Below are 14,261 nucleotides of genomic sequence, written 5' to 3' on the forward strand. Positions count from 1 at the left end.
GACCATTTCTTAAATGTTTATCCACATGCCTACCTATCCCTATTTTCATATTTGCAATACTCGCCATCAATTGACTCAATATGGACATGATTTGTTAATAGGCATTTTTTCAAACATTTTTTGAATGTTTATTCATTTGCCACATACATTCTATGCAAAAAATTAGTTGTGCAAGTTTCAACGCTAGATTGAAAATCTGTGATATGCTGCTAACTACCTAACAACTGCCTTGACAACAGCAGTCAGCGCTATTTTTATCTACTGTATGAAGGGGTCATAGGTTAACTAGAATTGTGGGTCATGCATTTCCAACAATGTCTACACAGGACATGTTAGCTTACAACAAACTTACAAAAATATCAAAATCATCCAATCTGATAAATTTGACATTTCTTCTCGAAGCAAGTAGTTTTAAATAAATTAACAACTTTTAGTCTCTGATTTTATACACCCATTACAGTTTGCCTATTGTAAGATCAGGTGTATAGAGGATGCGATGTTACATGTTTTAAATAATGTATATTCTCATTTTGAAAAAGATGGAAGTTCAATCAGATTAATGTACTTTGATTTTTCAAGTGCTTTTAACACAATACAGACACATCTTATCGTTCAGAAACTTTTAGTGATGAACTTGTCACCTTCAACTTCAACTTACTAATAGATGACAGATGGTGTCTTTAAATGGTAACAAATCTGACATAGAGTATACTAACACAGGGGCACCCCATGGCACTGTTTTAGCACCCTTCCTTTTCACACTGTATACTGCCAGCTGCCGGAATTCTGACATCTCGTGTCCATTGGTCAAATTAGCAGATGATACAACAATGGTTGGGAAGATCAGCAATGATGATGATTCGATTTATTTAGATGAGATTGAGAGATTTACTGACTGGTGTGATGATAATTATGTATCTTACAGTTTTAAAGACCAAAGAGCTCTATATTGATTTTAAGAAAGTTCAGTGTGACCCAGCACCTGTCCATATCAAAGACTCAAAATTAGACAGTGAATGATTATAAATACTTGGGTATCAAGCTTGGTAGTAGACTAAATGGGTTGAGAATACCAACTTATTACTAAGAAAGCTAACACTTGTCTGTACTGCCAAAGGAAACTAACGTCATTTGGTGTTAATAATAATAGTCACGATCTTTTAGGAGTGTTTTTACTGCAGTTGTTTGCAGTGATCTCACCTTTGGTATTGTTTGTTGGGAGGGAACTTGTCCCAACATGAGATGGGAAGACTAAACAAGATTATCAACAAGCGACCTACCATTCAGCTCGGCTGTTTTTTTTTGTACTATATAGAAGTGGTTCTGTTGTTCAGATCTTCCACTATGCAGTTTTGTTTTAGATTTTCTAGCTCTGTTCCAGACATCGCACAAATTTACAGCTACCACATATATACCACAGGATTCTCCACAGGATTTGATGATAGGATAGTGGCTCATTAGCATAAGTTTACATAACAAAATAATTAATATTCGTGAGCAACTTAATGATAAAATCAAAGTACATCATAATAACAAACAAGTAGTATATACATATATGGCCAAAGGAAAGTTAAAGGACAATTTATTACTCACTCCAAACTATTAGCAGTCCATTTTGATTGTAGTATTTTAATCAGGTCTTATATGTATGTTTATCTCACGAGTTTAACTTATATATACTTAATTTTATATCATTTCCCAATGTTTTTAATTTGTAATTGTTATTGTTCAGTGCGTTTGAATATTTGTGTTATAATAGAAAGGGCACTATAGAAAATAAGTAAATGTTAAATGTTAAAAATTAGCACCAGTAAGAAATTCAACTTTAGATATCAATTTTTTCAACCAGTGTTTTTGATTATTTTTCTTAGTAAAGCTGAAATTATTTCAATCCAAATATCCACAGATAAAGTAGACTTTTGAAATACTAAAAGATTGTGTACAGCTATATGCAGGCATAGTGTCTGTCCGAAATCTCGTGAAACATGAGACTTAGTCATGTACTTTACTTTTGAGGAATAAAAAAAATGGCGATATTTGTGATGTCACAGCCATCATATTGAAAAATCTATGCTTTTATCACAATCTTATGATGTACCGTTGTACGATGTCAAACTACAAACTATAAGTGTTTTCAGATTAAAATTGAACATGAAACTGATAATCGGAGATAATATCCCCACTTTATCAAAAGGTACATTAGAATTTTCGTAGAGACTCTCTGCATTGGCAGAGGGTTTATGGTCTTAAACTCTTTTCACAACATTGAAGAATACACATCGAAAGTCTATACACAGAGCATTCATGAAGGCATTGATTTGATGTAGCCAGTTTGAACTTTGTCTTTGTAAATATTGAAGTATTTGTCATTCTTGTAATTAATGATCGTCTACATTGTTCTATTCATGAAGAGATTTTTATGGTTCATTGTTCATTTTTACATCTGTGAAGCTGCTGTTGTGTAAGCAGCTCTGATTTTGTGCTCATTGAATAGGATCGCGGGATGACTGATAGTGTCGCAGGAGTCAATGAAGGTGGTGTAGCCTGCGAAAGATATTTTGGCCTGTGCTGTGGAGAACCCTGATATTACTCCCGGGGACACATATGGACTGCCCGAGGCAAATTTAGAAGAGAGCTAATCGATATTAAAAGTTGATTTGTAAATAAACTAGAATGTTATGAACCCTATTTAACTTCACTCTTTCACCACTATTCTCCCCATGGGACTGTATGCTATCCACTAGGACCCCTCATTAGCATACACATGATAAAACTGTGAGTGTGTTTTATGTACTAAAATGAAAATAAAAAACTTATAATTGCCTAATCTTTGAAAATTAGGTATCATTTTAAAGCCAAATAGATTGTCTACATCACACTTCAAATTACACACATCCAAACATCACATGTACAGCTAGAATTTGGGTTAAAATAATAAAATTTTGATTAAAAATATGTGTGTTGGTTATTTATTGTCATATCTAAAATAAACATAATATTTATATCAGAAATAAAATACAAAATACCAACATTCATGTTCCTACAACACTCCTATATCCTGGTTATATTGTCAAAATGGGCGAAAATTTGATAAAAATGTTATTTTCAGTCATAAAAATTTGAACGAAATTAATTAACAGCTCACTAATCCAATTTAATATGAAGCAACTGGCATTGAAAGTGTACTAAAATATCTGAAGTCGCCACCCCAATACAGTTTGAAAAGTTAGTTTGTGTAAACATAATTCATTATTTGACAGAAAAACAAAAAATAGCGCCAATGGTGCTGTAGCACAACTGAACAACTGAGCTGTTGCCATGGGCGTGGTCTTGTTGCTAGGCATGTGTGCATATACACCTTTTGAATTTTGGTTAATTTGTCTATGAATCCCTGTTGTTGTGTGTGTGTGTGTGTGTGTGTGAGTCTGTGTATGTGTCTGTCTGTGTCATCGTTTTCTCCAAAAACGACTGGCTCAATTGAAACGAAATTTTGTACACATGTTCAAAAGGGTAATGGCAAGAACTGATTAGGTTTTGGTAAGCATCCCATGAAAATCAATGAGCAATTTACGTAATTAATGGTTTTCGGTAATGAGGCTATATCTCAAGAATGCACGCTTCAAATTCATTATTATTTGGTACATACATTTGCAATACCAAAGCACACCTGTCCTGAAAATATTACTAATGTAGCTTTTAGTTTTATAAGTTATTGGAATATTTTCAGTAGGCCACAAAAAATAAAAAATAGTTTCTGGTCAGGAAATGTTGTCTAAAGTGGTGCGACTTTATCACCATTTTCTAAAAAACGACTTCAAACAAAATTTATTGCATGTGTTCCGTAGGGTAGTGACAAGAACTGATCAGGTTTTGGTAAACATCCCATGAATATTAACGAGCAATTTACATAATTGATGGTTTTCGGTAATTAGGCTATATCTCAAGAATGCACTCTTCAAATTCAATATAATTTGATACATACATTTGCGATACCAAAGCACACTTGTCCTGAAAATATTATTGATGTGGTGCAACGATGCAATTTTTTTTACATTATCATTGCAGTTACTGTTCTTTTTATTTAGTACTTTACAGCAAGTGTGTATGTGGGGCAGATGTCATAGGCTAGTTCACGATTAGTTTTGCAGTTGTCTTCACTGGTGGCAATTAATGTAGGGAGAGTTACTTTCAATTTGTGTTTTCCCTTTCATCTGCAGACTGAATTGGCTAGACAAACATGAAAAAAAATTAACGCAGGAAGGGGGGTACTTAAGTGATGGGCACTGACCAGAAAGTTTTCTCTTTTTTTGGCCTTTAAAACTCTTTCTATGATAAGTGCTATGCTACAACAGTCTATAAAGCTTCACATTACATGTTGTGGTTGGCCAGGAGATCACTAATAGCAATGGGCAAATAGCAATCAATGAGAAAAAATAACTTTTTGCGTATGTTCTGTTGTATTCCAACAAGAAATTGTCTGTAGGAATGACAAGCTCAAAACTTTGCCCTTACGGAAGGCATTCAGTTTAAATCTGGTTTGAATGTTTACTCCCTTGCCTACCAGATGATGTTGTTATTTAATCAAAACATACCGCCATTTGGTTGTTGCTAAGGGTGTGGTCATGGTTGCTAGGGCCAATTGCATCAAAATCCTTTGATGAAAATCTACAGAATAACACTTCCAGAAACATCTTTTAGAGATACAAGTTTTTGACCAAAATTCACATTTTTACACCTATTTTGCATATCACTTATGTGATCATCAAGTCTGACTAATTCTTAATCTAAACATCCTTGAGAATGTTCCCACCAAATTTCAGACCGATCTGCCCAGTAGTTTTTTAGTTTAAGTCTTTTGACCAAAAATCACATTTTTGACCCAAATCACACGCTGGTGGTAAGATCATTTTGATTTGAGCAATTTCCCAACAAGACACCCAAGGTAATACACCCACCAAATATCATGGCAATCGGTCCAGCGGTTTTTGACTTCAAGTTGTTTACACACACACACACACACACACACACACAAGACATACATGTACACTTTGCCATGCCTATAGCACTACTGAACCTTATCAGTTAATTTCTGAATTCAGTTGTGCTAAAAATTATCACTAAATTTATGCCGGAAATCAGTAAAAAATGACCACAAGTTGGAAGTATATGAGTCGGAATCATGTTGCCTTTTTGGCGCTTTTACCAGGCATGCTTACCCACAAAGCAAATTATGCATTTGGGACTTCCAACTAACGTTGCGGTAATCTGATCCTTACATGTACTGTTTTGAGTTCACTCAGCCATGTCCTTGTATAAAACAACGTATGGATAGACAAAATTTAGTGAAAATTTCTACCTTTATTTACATTTAAACTATGTTAGGGGAGACAGTTTTGCTTCGGCCACGTTGAAATTTTGAACTTTAACTTGAAATCACACCTATACAACCTGATAGGAAAATCAGCCAGATTGTGCGTAGGTTTCCCTCTGGGCCACTGACCTGCTGTAAACAGTGACTTTGTATAAATACAAGTCATTATAGAGCTGTAACAAAAAGAAATAAAGCCAAAACAATCCTTAAATATAGCAAAAATTTACCCCAACATGGTAGTTTGGACGTCGGTATGGTAACAAGATTGTGTAAATTTGCTGATATTCAAAAATTCAACAGTAAACTGCTGCCAGCAGCTCAAATGGACTGAAGTGGGAATATTGATGCTTACACAATACTACCATGTGTTCCCACAGCTAAACACTTGCATTCACGATGTCTTTTGAGTCAAATTCAGTCAAAATATCCAATGACAGTGTCATAATTTCTATCGTAGACCATGTTATGGGAGCCGTTAATTACTTCCGCCATGTTTAAATTCGATTTTGTTGGTGAAAAATGCACATAAAAACTACAATCGCTCGTCATTTGGGCCGTACTTCAGATACGTTCACTGTCAAGTATTCAAAATAGCAGGTACAATACAATACAATACAACTTTATTATCCCAAAGTAGGCAATGCTTTGTGTGACAGTCGAAAAAAAAAACACCATACATATACATGAAAAAAATATCTAAAACAAGATCACAAATATATTAAAATGCATACAACAAATACAGTTTTAAAAAATATGAAGGGCAAGTCACAAATTAAAACAAAGGCAAACACTAAGACACATTAAAACAATGGAACAATGAGTTACTAATCATTCCTCACATTGCTCAGTAAAGAAATTGCTGTCGGAATGAATGAATATTTAGCTTGGTTGGTTTTTGTCTTTGGAACTCTATAGCACCGATGGGATGGTAAAACTTCAAATTCTTGGTGAAAAAGATGCTGGTTATTGCTTAGTATGGTCTTAGCTTTCCTCAGAACTTGTTTTTCGTACAACTTGGCAAAGCTAGTCTGTTGTACGCCAATGATTATACTATCAGATGTTAACAATTCTACTAAGCCTGTTTTTGTTCTGTACATTTAGATTTCCAAACGAGCAAATTATAGAAAAACTTAAAATACTCTCACTGAATGATCTACAAAATAGAATTAACATCTTTTAGACAACTTTGAAGAAATTTCCTTAAAGTGTATGTAAATAGGTTTCCAAAGTTTCAGACTTTTTGCCTGGAAATGACGTAGTTTTCATAGGTGATTAAAGATTTGTGTGACATTTTTGACAAAAAGTACGATATTAATTACGAAAAATTACCGAAGTTGTTAAATGTATTTCATGACGTCACAACCGGAACGAACTTCAAATATGTCCGATTACATAACAAGCAATATCAATTCGATTCTACTATTTAGAAGTCGAAATTGAGAATGACAACAATACATGCAGTACTAGTGATGACGAAGAAGACGTGGTAGTGGGGGATGCTTGTATTTTACCATATATGTATGAACCACTACAGCCAAACAACAATCCCCACCTGCAGATGGTCATTGACGATGTTATTGTCGACAGACTAAATAATACTATGATAATATGATAATAAAAAGTAGCTTTTTCAAATTAGAAGATGATGGAAAAAATTGGGTCGAAATTTCGAAAGTAGTTGTCCCATTGAGATCCTAACACCATAACAGTAGTACTATTTAGTGGGGTTATATCAACTTACTGACCACCTGACTGCACGCTAACTGTGTTTGAACCGCCATTCAGATATTTCATGTGAACGTCTATGTAATTGAAGATCTGATCGGTTGTCAATCTTTAAAGGATTTTGTGAAATCATCATTACCAGAAAAAATCAGAACAGTTCAAGAACGGCCAAATAATTTATTGACGGTGAGCACTGAGCATACACTGCGTTCCAGGGTAGCAGGGCGAGGTCTACCGCTAGAGCACCCAGTACAGTTCCGCACAACATGTGACTAGACACGCTCAGGAGAACTCACTAGGAATATAGTAGTATAGAGCCCGACGAACCCCTGGCTCTGTTCTCACTCTCAGTCAAATTTTGATGAACTTTGGTGATGAACTGACCTGTATAGGAGTATAGGACTGAAAGCAAAGCTTACTGACAGATTTTCACAGTCTTTCTTGTTTATAAGAAGAGGAATATTCATAAATGCAAGTACACCTGTCATTTATTTCTAAAATGAAATTTTATTGGATATTTGAAACAAGAAAGCTGGGCATTATGTCGTGTAGATGACAGTTTAAGCGATGTCATTTACATATAGTCACCTGATCAGAATGTAATGTGATGCATCATTTTACGTCATTCGCAAACTGCACATGCATGAAACTAAGTTGCATGCAATCAACACAATCAGAATGTATGTGTTGCCTAGACATCCATATTTTGATCTTTGCACTATACATCACCATTTGGCTGTTGTTATGGGAGTGGTCTTGTTGCTAGGTATATATATGTGTGCATTTTTGGAATGTCTATCCCCTTGTCTATTAATCGCTGATGTTATCTTTGCAATATACACCATCATTTGGTTATTACTATGGGCATAGTCTTGTTGCTATGCATATTTGCATACATTATTTGAATCTTTATTCACTTGAATACCCATCCCTGTTTAATAATCTTTGTAATGTACATCATCATTTCACTGTTGCTAAGGGCCAGTTATGTCCACAGGTTTACAATGTAGAATGGCAACTGCAGAATAACCCCTCAAGAAACATCCCCACCAAGTTTCAGCCCCGCTCACCATGTAGTTTCCCAGATATAAGTTTTTTTGAACAAAATTTGCATATTAATGGGATCATCATATGACATGTAGTTTTAGAATGATAGATTTTTGACAAAAAAATCACTTTTTATAGACATAATTTGTTGATCATTGATGGAATCATCATGTCATATACAATTTTTCATCTACACATCCGAAGAACATTTCAACCAAATTTCAAACCAATCTGCCCAGTAGTTTTTGAATTTAATTTTTTTGACCAAAAATCACATTTTTTTACCTAAATCATACATCTATTATGTGATCATTTTGATGTAAACAATTTCCCAACTACTAACTATACACCTTAAGTAATGTCCCAACCAAATACCAAGGCAATTGGTCCAGTGGTTATTGACTTTAAGTTGTTAGCACAAACACACACACACATATTTCACCATGACTATAAAACTACTAAATCTCAGTTCAGTTGTGCTAATAAAATCTGATTCATTACCACAATATTTCATTTTTTGTATACTTTGTAGCATGTCTATTAAGCTTATCACCGATTTGTACACCCAGACATTACTCCATGAATTCTGACAAAGCTGACCAGTGTACAGGGTTGATGAAAACAGTTTGGACATTATGAATCCACAGAATTGCCACCAACAAGTTTCTCAGTGCCTGTTTTCATGGATTCATATATCAGTGATTTTCGGTGGAAAATAGTGATAAGATGCCACCATATAACAACTACCACATACCTTGAATGGTTCTTGTATGTTGGCAAAGCTACGATTAAAGACTGCATTGGCCTTCTCTAGTTCTCCCAATTCTAACCATCCAATAGAAAACATTCCCCATGTCATTGCTGGACCATGTGAATCTGTGTGCTTCTCATAGTACAAAAGATCATTTCTACGCACTGTTTCAGTTAGGTTGTACATCAGGGGAAAGCCAAGTAGAATTACATCAGCTTGTTTGACAATGGTACCTAGAGGGAGGATAGATGAAATAAACTCAATGAGTTAAAGTATAAGTGAACCAAGTAGAATCCCATCATTTTGTTTAACTATGGGGGGGGGGGGGGGGGGGGGCATAAATTCTAATGACACTTGGTCCACATATCTTTCTTAGGGTGACAACATAGCCTGACCAAATTGCCGGGGGGGGGGGGGGGGGGGAGTTCAGAACTTAGTATTGGTGCAATCATGCATTTAAAATTTACATAAATTTTGCATGTAATTTACATTTTAGCATACGCAATTAAATATCATACATGTATGTAATTGAGAATCAAATATTACAAGGCAGTGATCTCAAACCCAATAAATGGGGAAGATTCATAATTGATATTCGTTTCATTTGGACACATGGTGTAACAGCATTACACAATTCCCATCAATATTGTAATCAAATTCATTCTAGCATCCAATTTACAATGGAATATAGCTCAGAAAATGTCTCCTTCCTAGATACACTATGTCGATACAGGATAACAAAAAATTGTCACATCCATTTATAGTAAACCTACAGATCGTCACGTCTACCTCTGGTCTACCTCTTGACACCCTAAACATACTTACAGATCAATTACCTGGAGTCAAACCCTTCGTTATCGTCGGATTTGCTGTACTGAAACTATGTATGACAACGCCACCACAGAGATGAAACAACACTCCATAAACAGAGGCTATAACACTAATGAAATTGACAAACAAATTCACAAAGCTAGAATTATTGACAGGAACCAGCTTATCACACCCCATCCCACTAACCGTAAACAACAGAACAGAATACCTTTCGTCTTTACATTTAACCCCACTCTCCCTAAAATATCTAATATTCTTACCAAACACTGGGGTATAATTGCATGTGATAAAGAAATCACTAAAGGTTACAGGACTGCGCATGCGCCAACTGTAGAAACTCCGCAAACACTAGCTTTAAAAATCACGTTAAAATTGAACCAGCATTGCCGGAAAATGGCACCAATCAAAGGGAGAAGTGGTAAGGGGAACACGAGGGGTGATCAAGGAGAGAGAACAGTGAAATCTATGTTGAAAACGGCGGGTGAAGACAACCAAGGCCAGCAGACACCAATCCAAGATGGCGACCTGCAGAAAGTGCTCCAACTGAATGGCGACGAGCGAATGAATGTAATCATCAAACTCCTCTTTGAGATTAAAAATGAAGTGAGTAAAATTGACCCTATTCATGAACAGTTAACACAGACGGTGCAATGAATTTCAGAAGTGGAAGTCTCTCTTGAATATGCATTGCGTACTCGGTAATCGAAGAAATTCAAAACGAGTTCAAAGGCATGCATTACTAACAAGACATAGACGAGTTATGCAATCAAATCAGAGAACTTGACCAAATAGTAAAGACGACAGAGAAGAAGAACGAAGACTTAGAGAACAGATCTAGAAGGATAAATTTGAATTTCCTCAACATCCCGGAGAAAACAGAACTGAATGAAACATCGTGTTTGGCCTTTATGAAAAAGTTCATAACAGACCATATGAAAGTACCACTCAACGCACATGTAGCCATTCAACGTGCGCACAGAGTATACACATCTCACAACTCAAAAATACCGCCAATGGTGTTGTTGCACAACTGTACAGTTTTTAAAAATGTTTATCCATATACTAGTCCATGCTAACAATAGGTGTTCATTTGCTGAATGACTATCCAGTTGCCAATCCTACCATGTTGCTATCTTTGCGATATACACTATTATTTGGCTGTTGCTATGGGCATGGTCATGTTGTTAGTTATATTTGCATACATTTTTGTATGTTTTTGTTCACTTGTGTATGCATTCCTGATATTATCTTTGCAATATACATGATCATTTGGCTGTTGCTATGGGCGTGGTCTTGTTGCTAGGCACATTTGCATACATTTTGTGCATAATTCATTTGTCTTTCTATTCCTGTTATCTTTGCAATATATGCGATTATTTAGCTGTTGCTATGGGCGTGGTCTTGTTGCTAGGCAAATTTACATACATTTTTTGAATGTTTATTCAATTGCCGATTAAACCTTGTTATCTTTGTGAAATACACGAGTTTGGCAGTTGCTATGGGCGTGGTCATGGTTGCTAGGAATATTTGCATACATTTTTTGAATGTTTACTCACTTGCCTACCAGGTGATGTTGTTATTTGACCAAAATATACTGCCAATTGTTTGTGGTGGTCATGGTTGCTAGGGCCAATTGTGTCAAAATATTTTGAAGAATCTGCATAATAATACTTCTAGAAACATCTCACCAAGTTTCAGTCTCATTGACCAAGTACTTTGTGTGATACAAGTTTTTGACCAAAAATGAACATTTCTACACCTAATTTGCATATCACTCATGACATCATTGTATCCTTAATATTTCTTCATCTATACATCCCTAGATGCATTCTCATTTATTTTCAGCCCAATATGCTTAGTATTTGGAATTATTGACTTTTGACCAAAAAGACACATTCTTAGCCCTAATTTGCATATTACTGATGGAATCATCATGTCATGAACAAATCTTATTCTGTACCCTCTTAAGAACGTTTCCACCAAATTGCACACCAATCTGCCTAGTAGGTTCTGAGTTTAAGGTTTTTTTACCAAAAATCACATTTTTTTACCCAAATCACAAACCAGTGGTAAGATTATTTTGATTTGAACAATTTTTCATTAGAACACCATAAGTAATGTCCCCCACCAAATATCAATCGGTTTAGCGGTTTTTGACTTTAAGTCGTTTACACACACACACACACACACAGACACCGGAAGATGCCTATTGCACTACTGAACTTAGGTTCAGTTGTACTAAAAAAACGAGGTCGATAAAGGTAGCCTTCATTGATGCGGGTGTCGCAAGGTCTATACTACTTGTAGCCCTGGATGTTTAAAGAACAACCCGTTAAACGGAAACCACATTTTTGTGACAGATGACGTCTCACAACACATGGTAAATGAACGGAAGCAGCTTATTCCATTCAAAAAGGACAACCCTTGAAAGAGAGCGTTCATCGCATGAAAGGTCCCGGCCACATGCATGATTGAAACTGAACAAGGGGTTTTAAAACCAGTCACTGTGAAAGACTTACCAAGCGAACAATAAGTCAAGTCAATTTCTCCAAAATCTCCACCAAAGGTTAAAGGACTACTTGGTTTGTATCCAATACTTGAAGTTGAACACTGTTCTAAGGTGCCAACATAAACAATACTGACATTACTGACATTCTTTATGTCCATGTTTTTCCCTAAAGCTTACAGTTAATGTTATATACTCACTAACTCAGCAATATCAAATTTAAGCAACTCATTTCCGCAAGGAATATATTTTTCTCCTTACATATATTTTTTTTATAGTTAGTGGTTCTGAAATTGCAAAATAACTTTGCTTAGCGGAGTCCGTCCCACTCTATTCCATGTGCATGCCCATCTTTTGCCAAGTTTTCTTGGCCATGATTTCTGTTTTTCCTTTTGGAATGTGTTTCCCAACATTTTTGTCATGGTTGGACAACTGTTGGGATTTTTGCCAAGCCTTCTTTAGGCATGTTGTTTGTCTTCTGTGCATGTTTGGCTTCGGCCTTTGTTTTATTGTCCTGTTAAAAAAAATACTGCCAATGGCGTTGTAGCACAACTGTACAGTTTTTAAAAATGCTAACATGCGAACAATAAGTGTTCATTTGGTGAATGACTATCCAGTTGCCTATCCAACCATGTTGCTATCTTTACGATATATGCTATTATTTGGCTGTTGCTATGGATGTGGTCTTGTTGCTAGGCATATTTACATACATTTTTGAATGTTTATTCAATTGTCTATTAATCCCCTTTGTTATCTTTGCAATATATGTGACCATTTGGCTGTTGCTATGGGCGTGGTCTTGTTGCTAGGCACATTTGCATACATTTTTTGAATGTTTATTCATTTGTCTTTCTATTCCTGTTGTTATCTTTGCAATATACATGATTATTTGGCTGTTGCTATGGGCGTGGTCTTGTTGCTAGGCAAATTTACATACATTTTTTGAACGTTTATTCAATTGTCTATTAATCCCTGGTTATCTTTGTGAAATACACGACCGTTTGGCTGTTGCTATGGGCGTGGTCATGGTTGCTAGGAATATTTGCATACATTTTTTGAATGTTTATTCATTTGCCTACCATATGATGTTGTTATTTGACCAAAATATACTGCTATTTGGTTGTTGCTAAGGGCGTGGTCGTGGTTGCTAGGGCCAATTTTGTCAAAATGTTTTGAAGAATAACATGCAGAAACATCTCACCAAGTTTCAGACTCGGTGACCAAGTACTTTTGGAGATATAAGTTTTTGACCAAAAATGAACATTTTTACACCTAATTTGCATATCACTCATGGAATCATGGTATGCTTAATATTTCTTTGTCCATACATCCCTAGATACATTCCCATTAAATTTCAGCCCAATCTGCTCAGTAGTTTTGGAATTATAGATTTTTAACCAAAAAGACACATTTTTAGAGCTAATTTGTATATCACTGATGGAATCATCCCGTCATGGACAAATCTTACTTTACATCCCCTTAAGAATGTTCCCACCAATCTGCCCAGTAGTTTCTGAGTTTAAGTTTTTTGACCAAAAATCACATTTTTTGACCCAAATCACACATCTGTGATGCGATCATTTTGATTTGAACAATTTCCCAACTAGACACCCAAGGTAATGGACCCACCAAATATCATGGCAATCGGTTCAGCAGTTTTTGAGTTTAAGTTGTTTACACACATACATACACTCTGAGTTATGGCTTTGGACATGGAAAATTCACAAAACAAAATGGCTGCCAGGCAGCCATATTGGATCGTATCACGACGAAAATGGATAATGCACATGTATGTCATAGAACACTGTCCTAATACCAACTTTGAATGAGATCTGTTTAAGCATGTCTGAGTTATGGCTTTAGACATGGAAAATGCACAAACAAAATGGCTGCAAGGCAGCCATATTGGATCGTATCACGACGAAAATGGATATGCACATGTATGTCATAGAACACTGTCCTAATACCAACTTTGAATGAGATCTGTAATCTTAAATTTGCAAAGGTCCCACTTCATATGTTTGTCTTGC

The 14,261-nt window shown here is 35.7% G+C and overlaps 1 protein-coding gene across 1 annotated transcript in view; it reads right to left on the bottom strand.

The window, feature by feature from the left end:
• Window positions 1-14,261, bottom strand: part of LOC144453895 (protein-glucosylgalactosylhydroxylysine glucosidase-like) — a 106,830-nt gene that overhangs the window by 15,674 nt on the left and 76,895 nt on the right. The window contains exon 8 of the mRNA XM_078145246.1: window positions 8,898-9,127. Coding sequence (XP_078001372.1) covers window positions 8,898-9,127 — 230 coding nt within the window. The remainder of the gene's footprint in view (window positions 1-8,897; window positions 9,128-14,261) is intronic.

This window comes from Glandiceps talaboti, chromosome 1, assembly GCF_964340395.1.
Source record: "Glandiceps talaboti chromosome 1, keGlaTala1.1, whole genome shotgun sequence".
NCBI lineage: Eukaryota > Metazoa > Hemichordata > Enteropneusta > Spengelidae > Glandiceps > Glandiceps talaboti.